General features: G+C 41.5%; 1 protein-coding gene across 1 annotated transcript in view; it reads right to left on the bottom strand.

Moving 5' to 3' along the window:
* The window catches only part of LOC128659671 (uncharacterized), a 117787-nt gene extending 102399 nt beyond the window's left edge, over nt 1–15388 (bottom strand). The window contains exon 1 of the mRNA XM_053713240.1: nt 15304–15388. Within this exon, the coding sequence (XP_053569215.1) occupies nt 15304–15388 (85 nt within the window). The remainder of the gene's footprint in view (nt 1–15303) is intronic.
* Nucleotides 15389–20164: the final 4776 nt, after the last annotated feature.

Here is a 20164-nt window from a genome sequence, read left to right as displayed (position 1 = left end):
GGTCTGCATACCAAGTTCTGCGTGGCCACGCAGGAGCTATCAAGATCACCGAAGCCCTCTCCTGATTGATCCTGGCTACCAGCCTGGGAATGAGAGGAAACGGTGGGAATACATAAGCTAGGTTGAAGGTCCAGGGCGCTACTAGTGCATCTACTAGAGTCGCCTTGGGATCCCTGGATCTGGACCCGTAGCAAGGAACCTTGAAGTTCTGACGAGACGCCATCAGATCCATGTCTGGAATGCCCCATAATTGAGTTATTTGGGCAAAGATTTCCGGATGGAGTTCCCACTCCCCCGGATGAAATGTCTGACGACTCAGAAAATCCGCTTCCCAATTTTCCACTCCTGGAATGTGGATTGCAGACAAGTGGCAGGAGTGATTCTCCGCCCATTGAATTATTTTGGTCACTTCTTCCATCACCAGGGAACTCCTTGTTCCCCCCTGATGGTTGATATATGCAACAGTCGTCATGTTGTCTGATTGAAACCTTATGAATTTGGCCTTTGCTAGTTGAGGCCAAGCCTTGAGAGCATTGAATATCGCTCTCAGTTCCAGAATGTTTATCGGGAGAATCGATTCTTCCCGAGACCATAGACCCTGAGCTTTCAAGGGTTCCCAGACCGCGCCCCAGCCCACCAGACTGGCGTCGGTCGTGACAATGACCCACTCTGGTCTGCGGAAGCTCATTCCCTGTGACAGGTTGTCCAGGGTCAGCCACCAACGGAGTGAATCTCTGGTCCTCTGATCTACTTGGATCGTCGGAGACAAGTCTGTATAATCCCCATTCCACTGTCTGAGCATGCACAGTTGTAATGGTCTTAGATGAATTTGCGCAAACGGAACTATGTCCATTGCCGCAACCATCAAACCTATTACTTCCATGCACTGCGCTATGGAAGGAAGAAGAACAGAATGAAGTACTTGACAAGAGCTTAGAAGTTTTGATTTTCTGGCCTCTGTCAGAAAAATCTTCATTTCTAAGGAATCTATTATTGTTCCCAAGAAGGGAACTCTTGTTGACGGGAATAGAGAACTTTTTTCTACGTTCACTTTCCACCCGTGAGATCTGAGAAAGGCTAGGACAATGTCCGTATGAGCCTTTGCTTGTGACAGAGACGACGCTTGAATCAGTATGTCGTCCAAGTAAGGTACTACTGCAATGCCCCTTGGCCTTAGCACCGCTAGAAGGGACCCTAGTACCTTTGTGAAAATTCTTGGAGCAGTGGCTAATCCGAATGGAAGTGCCACAAACTGGTAATGCTTGTCCAGAAAGGCGAACCTTAGGAACCGATGATGTTCCTTGTGGATAGGAATATGTAGATACGCATCCTTTAAATCCACCGTGGTCATGAATTGACCTTCCTGGATGGTAGGAAGAATTGTCCGAATGGTTTCCATTTTGAACGATGGAACCCTGAGAAATTTGTTTAGGATCTTGAGATCCAAAATCGGTCTGAATGTTCCCTCTTTTTTGGGAACTATGAACAGATTGGAGTAAAACCCCATCCCTTGTTCTCCTAATGGAACAGGATGAATCACTCCCATTTTTAACAGGTCTTCTACACAATGTAAGAATGCCTGTCTTTTTATTTGGTCTGAAGACAATTGAGACCTGTGGAACCTTCCCCTTGGGGGTAGTTCCTTGAATTCCAGAAGATAACCTTGAGAAACTATTTCTAGCGCCCAAGGATCCTGAACATCTCTTGCCCAAGCCTGAGCGAAGAGAGAGAGTCTGCCCCCCACCAGATCCGGTCCCGGATCGGGGGCCAACATCTCATGCTGTCTTAGTAGCGGTAGCAGGCTTCTTGGCCTGCTTACCTTTGTTCCAGCCTTGCATCGGTCTCCAGGCTGGCTTGGTTTGAGAAGTATTACCCTCTTGCTTAGAGGTTGTAGAATTTGAGGCTGGTCCGTTTCTGCGAAAGGGACGCAAATTTGGTTTATTTTTAGCCTTAAAAGACCTATCCTGAGGAAGGGCGTGGCCCTTTCCCCCAGTGATGTCTGAAATAATCTCTTTCAAGTCAGGGCCAAACAGCGTCTTCCCCTTGAAAGGGATGTTAAGTAATTTGTTCTTGGAGGACACATCCGCTGACCAAGACTTTAGCCAAAGCGCTCTACGCGCCACAATAGCAAAACCTGAATTTTTCGCCGCTAATCTAGCTAATTGCAAAGTGGCGTCTAAGGTAAAAGAGTTAGCCAATTTAAGTGCGTGAACTCTGCCCATAACCTCCTCATAAGAAGATTCTTTATCGAGCGACTTTTCTAGTTCTTCGAACCAGAAACACGCTGCTGTAGCGACAGGAACAATGCATGAAATTGGTTGTAAAAGGTAACCTTGCTGAACAAACATCTTTTTAAGCAAACCCTCTAATTTTTTATCCATAGGATCTTTGAAAGCACAACTATCTTCTATAGGGATAGTAGTGCGTTTGTTTAGAGTAGAAACCGCCCCCTCGACTGTCTGCCATAAGTCCTTCCTGGGGTCGACCATAGGAAATAATTTCTTAAATATAGGGGGAGGGACAAAAGGTATGCCGGGCCTTTCCCATTCTTTATTTACAATGTCCGCCACCCGCTTGGGTATAGGAAAAGCTTCGGGGGGCACCGGAACCTCTAGGAACTTGTCCATCTTACATAGTTTCTCTGGAATCACCAAATTGTCACAATCATCCAGAGTAGATAACACCTCCTTAAGCAAAGCGCGGAGATGTTCCAATTTAAATTTGAATGTAATAACATCAGTTTCAGCTTGTTGAGAAATTTTACCTGAATCTGAAATTTCTCCCTCAGACAAAACCTCCCTGGCCCCTTCAGACTGGTGTAAGGGCGTGTCAGAACCATTATCATTAGCGTCCTCATGCTCTTCAGTATCTAAAACAGAGCAGTCGCGCTTTCGCTGATAAGTGGGCATTTTGGCTAAAATGTTTTTAATAGAATTATCCATTACAGCCGTTAATTGTTGCATAGTAAGGAGGATTGGCGCACTAGATGAACTAGGGGCCTCCTGAGTGGGCAAGACTTGGGTAGACATAGAAGGAGATGATGCAGTACCATGCTTACTCCCCTCACTTAAGGAATCATTTTGGGCCACATTAATATCAGAGTCATCATTGATCACATATATTTAAATGGATAGGAACCTTGGCTTCCGAACATACAGAACATCGTCTATCTGATTGTTCAGACATGTTAACAGGCATAAACTTGATAACAAAGCACAAAAAACGTTTTAAAATAAAACCGTTACTGTCACTTTAAATTTTAAACTGAACACACTTTATTACTGAATATGCGAAAAAGTATGAAGGAATTGTTCAAAATTCACCAAAATTTCCCCACAGTGTCTTAAACACCAAAAAAACTCTAAGCCATCTCCGTGGAGATGTTGCCTGTGCAACGGCAAAGAGAATGACTGGGGAAGGCGGAGCCTAGGAGGGATCATGTGACCAGCTTTGCTGGGCTCTTTGCCATTTCCTGTTGGGGAAGAGAATATCCCACAAGTAAGGATGACGCCGTGGACCGGACACACCTATGTTGGAGAAACTAGGATTGTTCGGGAGAGGCTCTCACTGTACAGGCCGAACCCCTCCATGGAATTGGTACAGCAGTTGATGGCGGAAGCGGATGAGGATATACGAAAGACTCGAGCCCACGAACTCAACCTAGCGAACGCACACCGCAATGCTGAAGCCCCGCAGGTAATCATCCCTGTCGAAAATGCTGGGAGGCCCAAGATACCCTATGCAGCATTTCGACCCTTCCTAGAGAGCGAGACAGGGATTGATGAATATTTGGCGGACTTCGAAAGGCAATGTGCCCTCCACCAGATTCCCACCAGGGATTGGCCCACGATATTGTCTGGGAAACTATCCGGGCGAGCCCTGGAAGCCTTTCATACTCTGGGTGCTGAGGAAGTGACACAGTATGAGCTAGTTAAGGAGACACTGTTGCGACGGTATGCGGTAACTCCGGACATGTATCGCCGACAGTTTCGGGGCACGAAAAAGAAGCCTAACGATACCCATATGGAATGGGCGCACCGAATGCGGAGAGCGGCAAATCACTGGATGAGCGGAAGTAAAGCGGTGACTGCTGAGGAAATTTTACAATTGTTTCTCTTAGAACATTTTTATAATGGCATGGAACAGCAAGGGAAGGAATGGCTGCGAGACAGGCGGCCTTCTACCTTAGAAGAAGCAGCCAAATTGGCTGATGAACATTATGACTCCCGTCTTCACGAACCCACGAACTACCGAGCTCCAGCACGGGTCGAACCCAGAGAGGTTTACCGTGCACCCCCTCATGCTGAATTCCGAGCCCCGGTGCCCGCAGGGCCCGCCCGACACTCATGACCACCCAATAACAGCTCTGAGTGTCCCAGACCGACTTGCCACCGATGCAAGCAACCAGGGCATTTCATGGCTAACTGCCCCCTTAATACGCATCAGACACCCAGGAATTACAATTACCCCTCTGGGTCATATCGTCTGGCCCAGGCCCTCTGTGTTAACCAAGAGGCCCCTATGGAGGAAGATTTGGGGCCTCTTCACGAGGCGGACCCTGTATATGCTGCCTCAGATAACCGCCAGCACCATCGGCAGAAGGTATGGCTCGAGGGGCGATCTACCAAGGGATTGAGAGACACAGGGGCTACTATCACGCTGGTACAGAGTCATTTGGTGCCAGAGCACAAGCGATCCGGACAGACTGTGGCCGTTAGAGTGGCGGGGGGGGGATGTGTACAAAATTCCAACAGCTAAAGTGCATCTTGACTGGGGAGCGGGAAAGGGGGCTGTGAACGTGGGCATAATGGATAATTTACCTGCCGAAGTACTACTGGGCAACGATTTGGGCCCCATGACTTCTGCCTATGCTCCAGTATGCAACAACGAGGCGGACCCAGTGTCTACACGGGCCCAATCCCGGACGGAGCGAGAGCTCTCACCAGTGCGGGAGACACAGGTAAGACCTACCCCGACCTTGCCTGACATGTTAGGCCCCATACCCTGGGACACCCCAGATGCTTTCGAGACAGAGTCTAAGACTGACCCGACCTTACAAAAGTACCGGGAACGAGAAGAGACCAGAGGGGGCGGGGCAGATAACGAAACATTCTTATGGGAAAAAGGGAAACTATACCGCTGGACAGAGAAAAGGGGACAGCGTAGGCGACAGCTGGTAGTGCCCCACAAATACCGTCAAGAAATCCTCAAGATAGGCCACGACATCCCCTTAGCAGGCCACCTAGCCGTACCCGTACCCTACACCGCATTACTCACACGTTCTTTTGGCCAGGGGTACACGCTGACGTTAGAACTTACTGTAACACCTGCGATGTGTGTCAACGAGTAGGAAGGCGAGGCGATCACCCTAAAGCCCATCTAGTAAATATGCCCATTGTAGAGGAACCCTTCAGCCGGGTTGCTATTGACCTAGTGGGACCACTGGCTACCCCTAGTCCCTCCGGTAAGCGCTACATTCTTACCGTAGTGGACTACGCTACCAGGTACAAAGAGGCTGTCACCCTATTCAACATACAAGCGGATACGGTAGTGAATGCACTAGTACAGGTGTTCTCCCGGGTAGGATTTCCAAAAGAAATCCTATCCGACCGAGGCACCCAATTTACGGCTGAATTGACCCAACAACTCTGGCAGGTTTGCAAAATTAAGTCCCTCCTGAGCTCCCCATACCACCCCCAGACGAACGGGCTGTGTGAGAGGTTCAATGGGACCCTCAAGCAAATGCTCAAGACGTTCACTCAGGAATACCGAGACTGGGAACGCTTCCTGCCGCACCTCCTATTTGCTTATCGGGAGGTGCCCCAGGAAACGACAGGGTTCTCTCCCTTCGAGTTGCTCTACGGAAGAAAGGTACGGGGACCCCTAAACCTGATCCGGGAGCACTGGGAGGGAGAGATGGAGACTGACGGTGTCCCCATTGTGCCATACGTACTGGAACTCAGGGACCGAATGGAGCAATTAGCCAAATCCGTGCGGGCTAATCTCCAGTCAGCCCAGAGAAGACAGAAAGTATGGTATGATCGGGGGGCCCGAAAGAGAATCTTCACCATAGGACAAAAGGTGTTAGTACTTAAGCCAGTGAAGACAGACAAATTGCAGGCGTCCTGGCAGGGTCCCTACCAGATCGTAGAGAAAAGGGGAGACACCACTTATGTGATAGCTAGCTGCCACGACAACAATCTTAGAAAGACATTCCATGTAAACATGCTCAAGGAATATTTTGAGCAACCAGAGAACGTGACGGCCGTATGTTGTTCCCCTCAGGAAGACCCCGACAGTCTACCCATTCCAGACCTATTAGAAAAAAGAGTCTCCCCACAGGTATAGTGGCTCAGGTTCAGATAGGAGACCGACTTAGCCCCACTGAAAGGGAGCAGCTCAACCAACTCCTACAGTCCAAACACCTCACCTTCTCCCCGAAGCCAGGGTACACTACTTTAACCACCCACCAGGTAGAAACTCCGGGACAAGCTCCCTTGCGCCCGGCTCCGTACCGAATCCCCGAAGCAGTTAGGACAGGAATGAAGAAGGAGATCGATTAGATGCTCCAACTCAGGGTAATTGAGCCCTCCGATAGTCCCTGGGCCTCCCCAGTTGTCTTGGTGCCCAAGAAAGATGGGACCACCCGGTTCTGCATAGATTATCGGAGGCTCAATGAAAAAACCATGACGGACGCTTACCCTATGCCCAGGGTAGACGAGCTACTCGATCGTATAGCCAGGGGAAATTACCTGACCACTATTGACCTCTGCAAAGGATACTGGCAGATTCCCCGGGCCCCGGAGGCTATCCCCAAGTCGGCATTCATCACCCCATTCGGCTTATATCAGTTTAGGGTAATGCCGTTTTGGATGAAGAATGCCCCATCTACATTCCAGCGCTTGGTGGATAGGCTCCTGGATGGCTTCCAGAGTTTTGCTTGCGCCTACCTGGACGACATAGCGATCCACAGTGAGTCCTGGGAGGACCACTTAGCTCACGTAGGAATGGTTCTGGATCAGATCCGGGCTGCTGGCCTGACTCTGAAGCTAGAAAAATGCCACTTTGAGATGGCCGAGGTACAGTACCTGGGTCACCGGATGGGGTGTGGAAAGCAGCGACCAGAGCCGGCCAAGATAGAAGCTGTCGCCAATTGGCCCACCCCCATCACTAAGACTCAGGTCCTAGCTTTCCTGGGCACAGCAGGGTACTATAGACGGTTCGTACCAGACTACAGCACACTTGCCAAACCCCTGACTGACTTGACCAAGAAGAACTTACCTCGACAGGTCCTGTGGTCTCCCCACTGTGAAACGGCTTTCCAGGCTCTCAAAAATGCTCTAATTAACGCTCCTGTCTTGGCGGCCCCAGCCCTTAACAAACGTTTTATCGTCCATACAGATGCTTCCATGTTCGGGCTGGGAGCCGTCCTCAGCCAAGTAGGCGAAGATGGAGGGGAGCATCCAGTTGCCTAATCAGCCGGAAGCTCCTGCCCCGCGAAATCAGCTATGCAGCGGTCGGAAAGGAGTGTTTGGCTTTGGTGTGGGCATTAAAGAAATTGACTCACTATTTATATGGGCAGGAGTTCACTCTGGTCACCGACCATAACCCGTTGGTGTGGCTGAACCGGGTCTCTGGAGATAACGGCAGGCTATTACGTTGGAGTTTATCGTTGCAACCCTTCAATTTCACCAATACTTACAGACCTGGGAAACAGAATGGCAACGCCGACGGGTTGTCCAGACAAACCGACCTCAGCCCCGCATAACCAGCGGTCTGGATAGCCTTAGTCTGCCCGAAAAGGAGTCAGACCGTGTCTGCCAGAGTGTTCCACAGAAAGGGAGCACTGTTACAGAAGCATTAGTTATTTTGTTGTGAAGAGCTTATTTCCCAGCAGCAATGCCTGAACCAGCCAAGCCAGTGCCTAAGAAGGGCTCCAAGAAAACCGTAACAAGTATCATTTCATAAAGAGTTAACTTTTTTTCAGCTTTTAGAAACTATTTTGTAAATACAAGTTTGCTGGCCTCAGCTCTAAGTTTAGTGATAAACAATCCCATTGTCTAATCACCTCCGGAGTCAGACTGCTAATTGATAAGATGAACTGCATTGTTTTCTTATGTGTAACTTGCTATCTGAAGTACTGTAATCCTATTGTGGCCTGTCAAAGGACATTGTCTCTCTATCTAAATGTGTGATGGGGGATTTTATGCTTCCCCCCCTGGGAGTGCCCTGTGTGCATGTAACCTCAATAAAAAAGCAGGCTGGGCATCCCAGTCCTGAGTTCTTGGTTGACCCTCAATCGCAGCGTTGACTCGTTTTTGTGGGCAGAAGGGTATCCTAGCTGCACTACAGCTAAGGGGGATTATTCTATATTTGCGAGACTCATATAGAATACTATGGAAAGCAGCTTCTCCCCTCTTCAGCAATAGGGATCCAGGCTACTAAGCGGTCCATCTCTCAGCGAGACTAAGGGTAACCGTAACACAAACATTCAAACACTACCTCACAGAGACACCCATAGAAAAAGCTCAGACATATGCACACACCCTTACAGACATCCATAGAAAATGCACAAAGACATACACACCCACCCTTACAGAGAGACCCACAGAAAAAAAATACATACACACTCATAGAGACACAAACCAAAGCACAAAGACATAAACTCAGACACCCACAGAAACACTCACAGGAGGAAACATTTATGCACCTAAATCAACAGTGCGTGACATGCATGATAAAAAAATTGCAGAAATTAGAACACTTTTTAGAGAATCATATTTGTAAATGTGCAAACAAAAATAATTCTGTGAATTCAAAATTGTACATTAATGATCTGGCTAGATGGCTAGATGAAGAAAAGTACTTTTAAAAGGTTGACATATGTTTGTTTGATTTTTTCCCCATTTTCCCCAACCAAGAGCACCACTTCAAATATAGTGTACAAATGTTCCCATCTGTCAGCTGTACTTATGTATTTTGAAAATGCTGTACTCTATATGGTCTTAGTGGAACCATAAGCTGTGGTACTCATACCATTAGATCTGGTTAAATGCAGGATTTAGGCTTGTTGGTATGTATTTCAAAATTCAGTCAGCTGTAGTGTAAACTGAGCAGTGTTAAGTTAACCTGTCTCATTTCAAACACAATGTTAGTCTGAGAGTAACATTTTATGCAGATGTAAAAATCTTAGATAAAATGCCTCCTTGCATCTGGAAAGTCCTTGCATAAAGGGGCAGTAAACTGGAATGTAATGAAAATATATATAGTAATAAAAAAAAAATAATATCGGCCAAAAGGGCACCTACCATTTGTGTATTGAGGAGGAAACATTTCTACATGGCTTTAAATATATAATTTATACAGCATTATCAAATAATCATAAATACACTGCTACATATTGCTAAAAAATGTGTTTTTATGGACCCCTGGCCCCATCATACAACTACTACAACACTGAAGTTGCAATCCGAAATTGCACAAAGAAATAAAAAACATTTGCTAAGTAAGTCCTACCTCCTCTGCAAATGAAAGTGATCTGCTGTCTGACTCAGGCACACACTGTACAAACAGTGCCTAGTCTGTCTCACACTGTGCATAGTGGTATAGTGCACACTCAAAAATCCTCTCAAATACTAATACTTTACTCCTTGTAATAACATTGCCCATGCTCAATTAGCACTCTGCTGTAGTACCCACTGGTGGCTGGCAATATTTAAAAAAATTTAGTTCTTGCCTCATGGGGCCCCCCTGGCCCATTGGGCCCCTGACAGGAGTCACCCCTGTCACCCCCTGATGGCGGCCCTGTCAGTATGTCATGTTCTCACCACCATCAGTATCAGTATGTCATGTTCTCACCACCATCAGTATCAGTATGTCATGTTCTCACCACCATCAGTATCAGTATGTCATGTTCTCACCACCATCAGTATCAGTATGTCATGTTCTCACCACCATCAGTATCAGTATATCATGTTCTCACCACCATCAGTATCAGAACGTCATGTTCTCACCACCATCAGTATCAGTATGTCATGTTCTCACCACCATCAGTATCAGTATGTCATGTTCTCACCACCATCAGTATGTCATGTTATCACCGCCATCAGTATCAGTATGTCATCTTCTCAGCACCATCAGTATCAGTATGTCATGTTCTCACCACCATCAGTATGTTATGTTCTCACTACCATCAGTATCAGTATGTCATGTTCTCACCACCATCAGTATCAGTATGTCATGTTCTCACCACCATCAGTATGTCATGTTCTCACCGCCATCAGTATCAGTATGTTATGTTCTCACCACCATCAGTATCAGTGTGTCATGTTCTCACCACCATCAGTATCAGTATGTCATGTTCTCACCACCATCAGTATGTCATGTTATCACCGCCATCAGTATTAGCATGTCATGTTCTCAGCACCATCAGTATCAGTATGTCATGTTCTCACCACCATCAGTATCAGTGTGTCATGTTCTCACCACCATCAGTATCAGTGTGTCATGTTCTCACCACCATCAGTATCAGTATATCATGTTCTCACCACCATCAATATCAGTATGTCATGTTCTCACCACCATCAGTATCAGTATGTCATGTTCTCACCACCATCAGTATCAGTATGTCATGTTCTCACCACCATCAGTATGTCATGTTCTCACCACCATCAGTATGTCATGTTCTCACCACCATCAGTATCAGTATGTCATGTTCCAACCACCATCAGTATCAGTATGTCATGTTCTTACCACCATCAGTATCAGTGTGTCATGTTCTCACCACCATCAGTATCAGTATGTCATGTTCTCACCACCATCAGTATGTCATGTTCTCACCACCATCAGTATGTCATGTTCTCACCACCATCAGTATGTCATGTTCTCACCACCATCAGTATGTCATGTTCTCCCCACCATCAGTATCAGTATGTCATGTTCTCACCACCATCAGTATCAGTATATCATGTTCTCACCACCATCAGTATCAGTATGTCATGTTCTCACCACCATCAGTATCAGTATGTCATGTTCTCACCACCATCAGTATCAGTATGTCATGTTCTCACCACTATCAGTATCAGTATGTCATGTTCTCACCACCATCAGTATGTCATGTTCTCACCACCATCAGTATCAGTATGTCATGTTCTCACCACCATCAGTATCAGTATGTCATGTTCTCACCACCATCAGTATTAGTATGTCATGTTCTCACCACCATCAGTATCAGTATGTCATGTTCTCACCACCATCAGTATCAGTATGTCATGTTCTCACCACCATCAGTATCAGTATGTCATGTTCTCACCACCATCAGTATCAGTATGTCATGTTCTCACCACCATCAGTATCAGTATGTCATGTTCTCACCACCATCAGTATCAGTGTGTCATGTTCTCACCACCATCAGTATCAGTGTGTCATGTTCTCACCACCATCAGTATCAGTATGTCATTTTCTCACCACCACCAGTATCAGTATGTCATGTTCTCACCACCACCAGTATCAGTATGTCATGTTCTCACCACCATCAGTATGTCATGTTCTCACCACCATCACTGTGTCATGTTCTCACCACCATCAGTATCAGTATGTCATGTTCTCATCACCATCAGTATACGTATGTCATGTTCTCACCACCATCAGTATCAGTATGTCATGTTCGTATTACCATTAGTATTAGTATGTCATGTTCGTATCACCATTAGTATTAGAATGTCATGTTCTTATAACCATTAGTATTAGAATGTCATGTTCTTATCACCATTAGTATTAGAATGTCATGTTCTTATCACCATTAGTATTAGTATGTCATGTTCTTATCACCATTAGTATCAGTATGTCATGTTCTTATCACCATTAGTATTAGAATGTCATGTTCTTATCACCATTAGTATTAGAATGTCATGTTCTTATCACCATTAGTATTAGTATGTCATGTTCTTATCACCATTAGTATTAGAATGTCATGTTCTCACCACCATCAGTATAAGTATGTCATGTTCTCACCACCATCAGTATGTCATGTTCTCACCACCATCATTATTAGAATGTCATGTTCTTATCACCATCAGTATCAGAATGTCATGTTCTTATCACCATTAGTATTAGTATGTCATGTTCTTATCACCATTAGTATTAGTATGTCATGTTCTTATCACCATTAGTATTAGTATGTCATGTTCTTATCACCATTAGTATTAGTATGTCATGTTCTCACCACCATTAGTATTAGAATGTCATGTTCTTATCACCATTAGTATTAGAATGTCATGTTCTTATCACCATTAGTATTAGTATGTCATGTTCTTATCACCATTAGTATTAGTATGTCATGTTCTTATCACCATTAGTATGTCATGTTCTTATCACCATTAGTATTAGTATGTCATGTTCTTATCACCATTAGTATTAGTATGTCATGTTATTATCACCATCAGTATGTCATGTTCTTATCACCATTAGTATCAGTATGTCATGTTCTTATCACCATTAGTATTAGAATGTCATGTTCTCACCACCATTAGTATTAGTATGTCATGTTCTTATCACCATTAGTATTAGTATGTCATGTTCTTATCACCATTAGTATCAGTATGTCATGTTCTTATCACCATTAGTATTAGAATGTCATGTTCTCATCACCATTAGTATTAGAATGTCATGTTCTCACCACCATTAGTATTAGAATGGCATGTTCTTATCACCATTAGTATTAGAATGTCATGTTCTTATCACCATTAGTATTAGAATGTCATGTTCTTATCACCATTAGTATTAGTATGTCATGTTCTTATCACCATTAGTATTAGTATGTCATGTTCTTATCACCATCAGTATCAGTATGTCATGTTCTTATCACCATTAGTATCAGTATGTCATGTTCTTATCACCATTAGTATTAGTATGTCATGTTCTTATCACCATTAGTATTAGAATGTCATGTTCTTATCACCATTAGTATCAGTATGTCATGTTCTTATCACCATTAGTATTAGAATGTCATGTTCTTATCACCATTAGTATTAGTATGTCATGTTCTTATCACCATTAGTATTAGAATGTCATGTTCTCACCACCATTAGTATCAGTATGTCATGTTCTTATCACCATCAGTATCAGTATGTCATGTTCTTATCACCATCAGTATCAGTATGTCATGTTCTTATCACCATCAGTATCAGTATTTCATGTTCTTATCACCATTAGTATCAGTATGTCATGTTCTTATCACCATTAGTATTAGAATGTCATGTTCTTATCACCATCAGTAATAGTATGTCATGTTCTTATCACCATTAGTATCAGTATGTCATGTTCTTATCACCATTAGTATTAGAATGTCATGTTCTCACCACCATTAGTATTAGTATGTCATGTTCTTATCACCATCAGTATCAGTATGTCATGTTCTTATCACTATTAGTATTAGAATGTCATGTTCTCAACACCATTAGTATTAGAATGTCATGGTCTCACCACCATCAGTATACGTATGTCATGTTCTCACCACCATCAGTATGTCATGTTCTCACCACCATCAGTATACGTATGTCATGTTCTCACCACCATCAGTATGTCATGTTCTGATCACCATTAGTATTAGAATGTCATGTTCTTATCACAATTAGTATTAGAATGTCATGTTCTTATCACCATTAGTATTAGAATGTCATGTTCTTATCACCATTAGTATTAGTATGTCATGTTCTTATCACCATTAGTATCAGTATGTCATGTTCTTATCACCATTAGTATTAGAATGTCATGTTCTTATCACCATTAGTATTAGAATGTCATGTTCTTATCACCATTAGTATTAGTATGTCATGTTCTTATCACCATTAGTATTAGAATGTCATGTTCTCACCACCATTAGTATTAGTATGTCATGTTCTTATCACCATTAGTATTAGAATGTCATGTTCTTATCACCATTAGTATTAGTATGTCATGTTCGTATCACCATTAGTATTAGTATGTCATGTTCGTATCACCATTAGTATTAGTATGTCATGTTCGTATCACCATTAGTATTAGTATGTCATGTTCTTTTCACCATTAGTATTAGTATGTCATGTTCGTATCACCATTAGTATTAGTATGTCATGTTCGTATCACCATTAGTATTAGTATGGCATGTTCTTATCACCATTAGTATTAGTATGTCATGTTCTTATCACCATTAGTATTAGTATGTCATGTTCGTATCACCATTAGTATTAGAATGTCATGTTCGTATCACCATTAGTATTAGAATGTCATGTTCTTATCACCATTAGTATTAGTATGTCATGTTCGTATCACCATTAGTATTAGAATATCATGTTCTTATCACCATTAGTATTAGTATGTCATGTTCGTATCACCATTAGTATTAGAATGTCATGTTCTTATCACCATTAGTATTAGAATGTCATGTTCTTATCACCATTAGTATTAGTATGTCATGTTCTTTTCACCATTAGTATTAGTATGTCATGTTCTTATCACCATTAGTATTAGTATGTCATGTTCTTATCACCATCAGTATTAGTATGTCATGTTCTTATCACCATTAGTATTAGAATGTCATGTTCTTATCACCATTAGTATTAGTATGTCATGTTCTTTTCACCATTAGTATTAGTATGTCATGTTCTTATCACCATTAGTATTAGTATGTCATGTTCTTATCACCATCAGTATTAGTATGTCATGTTCTTACCACCATTAGTATTAGTATGTCATGTTCTTATCACCATTAGTATTAGAATGTCATGTTCTTATCACCATTAGTATTAGTATGTCATGTTCGTATCACCATTAGTATTAGTATGTCATGTTCTTATCACCATTAGTATTAGTATGTCATGTTCTCCCCACCATTAGTATTAGTATGTCATGTTCTCACCACCATTAGTATTAGTATGTCATGTTCTTATCACCATTAGTATTAGTATGTCATGTTCTCACCACCATCAGTATCAGTATGTCATGTTCTCACCACCATCAGTATCAGTATGTCATGTTCTCACCACCATTAGTATTAGTATGTCATGTTCGTATCACCATTAGTATTAGAATGTCATGTTCTCAGCACCATCAGTATAAGTATGTCATGTTCTTATCACCATCAGTATAAGTATGTCATGTTCTCACCACCATTAGTATTAGTATGTCATGTTATCATACACATCAGTATCACAATGTATTGTGCACAAACTGCCTGGTGCTTTCAAAGTTAAGTGTTACTACAGGTCTGTGCATTCTGTAAAGAAATGAATTGTACTATTTCATTATTTCTTATCCACCAATTACCTGGGATAAGTTGCTCATTCCGGCAGTCGTACAGCATCCCTAGGGAGAATGGGCGCCCTAGTGCCGGCATTTCTATGATTGTCATGCTTTCCGAGGGTTTCATGATCTGTAACAAGAGTCACAAATGATAAAAGTCACAGTCCATAGTAACTTTTTACATTTTACAGCAATGAGCAAGTAATATTTTGTTTATCTATTTATTAAGAGCTATAAAAGTAATACAATTTACAATCACATCCCACATAAAAATCCATAGTACACAAGTGATTTCCAGATTACTAAAATAGAAAACAGTCGGCTAGATTTAGAGTTTTGCGGCCAAAGGGGTGCGTTAGCTACGCGTGTTTTTTTTCCCTCGCACCTTTTAAATAACGCTGGTATTTAGAGTTCTCTGAAGGGATGCGTTAGGCTCCAAAAAGGGAGCGTAGAGCATAATTTTCCGCCACTTCAACTCTCAATACCAGCGTTGCTTACGGTAGCGGCCAGCTTGAAAAATGTGCTTGTGCACGATTCCCCCATAGGAAACAATGGGGCAGTTTGAGCTGAAGAAAAACCTAACACCTGCAAAAAAGCAGCGTTCAGCTCCTAACGCAGCCCCATTGTTTCCTATGGGGAAACACTTCCTAAGTCTGCACCTAACACCCTAACGTGAACCCCAAGTCTAAACACCCCTAACCTTACACTTATTAACCCCTAATCTGCCGCCCCCCACTATCGCTGACCCCTGCATATTATTATTACCCCTAATCTGCCTCTCCGTACACCGCCGCAACCTACATTATCCCTATGAACCCCTAATCTGCTGCCCCCAACGTCGCTGACACCTACATTATATTTATTAACCCCTAATCTGCCCCCCCCAACGTCGCCGCTACCTTACCTACACTTATTAACCCCTATTCTGCCGACCGGACCTTGCCGCTACTCTAATAAATGTATTAACCCCTAAACCGCCTCACTCCTGCCTCGCAAACACTATAAAATTTTTTATTAACTCCTAATCTGCCCTCCCTAACATCGCCGACACCTAACTTCAAGTATTAACCTCTAATCTGCCGACCGGACCTAACCGCTACTATAATAAATGTATTAACCCCTAAAGCTAAGTCTAACACTAACACCCCCCTAAGTTAAATATAATTTTAATCTAACAAAATAATTATTTCTTATTAAATAAATTAATCCTATTTAAAGCTAAATACTTACCTGGTTTTTTTTTTTTGTAATTTAGTTTAGTTGATTTAATTGTAGGTAATTGTAGGTATTTTATTTAATTAATTTATTGATAGTGTAGTGTTAGGTTTAATTGTAGATAATTGTAGGTATTTTATTTAATTAATTTATTGATAGTGTAGTGTTAGGTTTAATTGTAACTTAGGTTAGGATTTATTTTACAGGTAATTTTGTAATTATTTTAACTAGGTAGCTATTAAATAGTTAATAACTATTTAATAGCTATTGTACCTAGTTAAAATAAATACAAAGTTGCCTGTAAAATAAATATAAATCCTAAAATTGCTACAATATAATTATTCATTATATTGTAGCTATATTAGGGTTTATTTTACAGGTAAGTATTTAGCTTTAAATATGAATAATTTATTTAATAAGATTTATTTTATTTCGTTAGATTTAAATTATATTTAATTTAGGGGGGTGTTAGGGTTAGACTTAGCTTTAGGGGTTAATACATTTATTATAGTAGCAGTGAGGTCCGGTCGGCAGATTAGGGGTTAATACTTGAAGTTAGGTGTCGGCGATGTTAGTGAGGGCAGATTAGGGGTTAATAAAATTTATTATAGGGTTTGCGAGGCAGGAGTGAGGCGGGTTAGGGGTTAATACATTTATTATAGTGGCGGTGAGGTCCGGTCAGCAGATTAGGGGTTAATACGTGTAGGTAAGGTTGGGGGGGGCAGATTAGGGGTTAATAAATATTATGTAGGTGTCGGCGGTGTTAGGGGCAGCAGATTAGGGGTACATAGGGATAATGTAGGTGGCGGCGGTGTCTGTCGGCAGATTAGGGGTTAAAACATTTTATTAGAGTGGCGGCGATGTGGGGGTCCTCGGTTTAGGGGTACATAGGTAGTTTATGGGTGTTAGTGTACTTTAGAGCACAGTAGTTAAGAGCTTTATAAACCGGCGTTAGCCCAGAAAGCTCTTAACTCCTGACTTTTTTCTGCGGCTGGAGTTTTGTCGTTAGAGTTCTAACGCTCACTTCAGCCAAGACTCTAAATACCAGCGTTAGGAAGATCCCATTGATAGGATACGCAATTGACGTAAGGGGATCTGCGGTATTGAAAAGTCGCGGCTGGAAAGTGAGCGTTAGACCCTTTCCTGACTGACTCTAAATACCAGCGGGCGGTAAAAACCAGCGTTAGAACCCCTTAACGCTGGTTTGGACGGCTAACGCAGAACTCTAAATCTAAGTGAGTCTCAATTAGGGTTGCCACCTGTCCCTTAAAATACAGAACACTTATAAATTACACATGCTGCAGGGTGTGCAGGGAGGAATATGAATAGTGCTGTCCAGAAACACAATACATGTTCCTCCCTGCACACCCTGCAGCATGTGTAACTCATAAGTGTCCAGGCTAACATGGCTGAGGTGGCAACCCTAGTCTCAATAGTAATAGAGATGTATAGATCCCTTGCACTGGGTACAATAACATACATTGTTTCATATGTGTAGCCTTAAAGGGACAGTCTACTCCAGAATTGTTATAGTTTAAAAATATAGATAATCCCTTTATTACCCTTTCCCCTGTTTTGCATAACCAACACAGTTATATTAATGTACTTTTACCTCTGTGATTGTGTTTATTGTGGTTGTTTGTGTATGTTGGGTTTAGCGCTTGTATTACAAGCTGAAAGTAAATTTGAATACTTGAACGCAATTGCTATTTAGGCTAGAATGATTACTGTGTTCTCGGAGCTCTGGTTAACTGTTTAGCGAAACAAAAAAAGTGTAACATATGCACTGTCCCTTTAAGACTGCCTTCCCTGCTTCTGTCTATCATGCTGTTTGCGGAGAAGTCTGCATTCATTCTAATGCTGGAACTTAGCTGCCTAATTAATCATTCATGCACCTGATTCCCTCAGTCTCTTTCGTGTCAGGCCTATTGTGCAGGTCATTAGCTTTGAAGTTTGTTCAGATTTGTGTGATTTTTTTCCAGCATGGACTTATCCAGGCATATTTCACTTGCAGCCTTCTTCTAATTGCAGGTATCCACATATTTCATGCATAGTTTCCTGGACTCTTCTATTAAACTATTTCTGAACTCAATCTAAATTACAAGTTTATATTATGCTCTGATTGCTACAACTGAATCTTACAACTATTTCTGCTACAACTTGCCATTGATCAAATATCCTCCTGCAAAAATATTTACTCAGATCTCTGCATTTATGGGTTCAGTTAAACAAACTGTTTCTCTGTGATTCTTCAATTTTGCTACAGCAGTATTTGATGCTTATCTTGGAAGTTGCCTTAACCCATGTTGCTCTCCTTATTCCTCTGGCATACAGATCTAACTAATATAATGTACTATGAACCTGCAGCAACTCCTTGCATAATCAGAAGCTCCAATCTGTTTACTCTGAAGCCTGAATATCTTGCATTGTTACGTTTTTCACTCATGAATCCTGCAGCTACTCCTAGCCTCTATGAGTCACAGTATCTATTGTGTTTCCTTAGAAGCCAGAGTATATTGTATAGAAATATTTTACTCTCCATGAATTCTATAATAACTCCTTGCAATTATGAATAACAGTCAGAATATCATCTATCCACATCCAGAATACTCTTCCCCGGGTCAGGTCAATTCCCTACCACTGCCCGAGGGTCTGCCTTATACACTGGATCATGACAAAAAGTGTTACAAAACACATAAAATACCTTACAAAGTACAGTTACACTTATAATAACACTATCTAATAAATATACCTTACACAGTACAGTTACCCTTATAATAACACTATCTAATAAATATACCTTACACAGTACAGTTACACATATAATAACACTATCTAATAAATATACCTTACACATTACAGTTACACTTATAATAACATTATCTAATAAATATACATTACACAGTACAGTTACACTTATAATAACACTATCTAATAAATATATATTACACAGTACAGTTACACTTATAATAACACTATCTAATAAATATACATTACACAGTACAGTTACACTTATAATAACACTATCTAATAAATATACATTACACATTACAGTTACACTTATAATAACACTATCTAATAAATATACCTTACACAGTACAGTTACACATATAATAACACTATCTAATAAATATACCTTACACATTACAGTTACACTTATAATAACATTATCTAATAAATATACATTACACAGTACAGTTACACTTATAATAACACTATCTAATAAATATACCTTACACAGTACAGTTACACTTATAATAACACTATCTAATAAATATACATTACACAGTACAGTTACACTTATAATAACACTATCTAATAAATATACCTTACACAGCGCATTTACACTTATAATAACACTATCTAATAAATATACCTTACACAGTACAGTTACACTTATAATAACACTATCTAATAAATATACCTTACACAGTACAGTTACACTTATAATAACACTATATAATAAATATACATTACACACTACAGTTACACTTATAATAACACTATCTAATAAATATACATTACACAGTACAGTTACACTTATAATAACACTATCTAATAAATATACCTTACACAGTACAGTAACACTTATAATAACATTATCTAATACATATATATTACACAGTACAGTTACACTTATAATAACACTATCTAATAAATATACCTTACA

This window comes from Bombina bombina, chromosome 5 (genome assembly GCF_027579735.1).
Source record: "Bombina bombina isolate aBomBom1 chromosome 5, aBomBom1.pri, whole genome shotgun sequence".
Lineage (NCBI taxonomy): Eukaryota > Metazoa > Chordata > Amphibia > Anura > Bombinatoridae > Bombina > Bombina bombina.
This window is presented reverse-complemented; position numbering and strand designations above follow the sequence as displayed.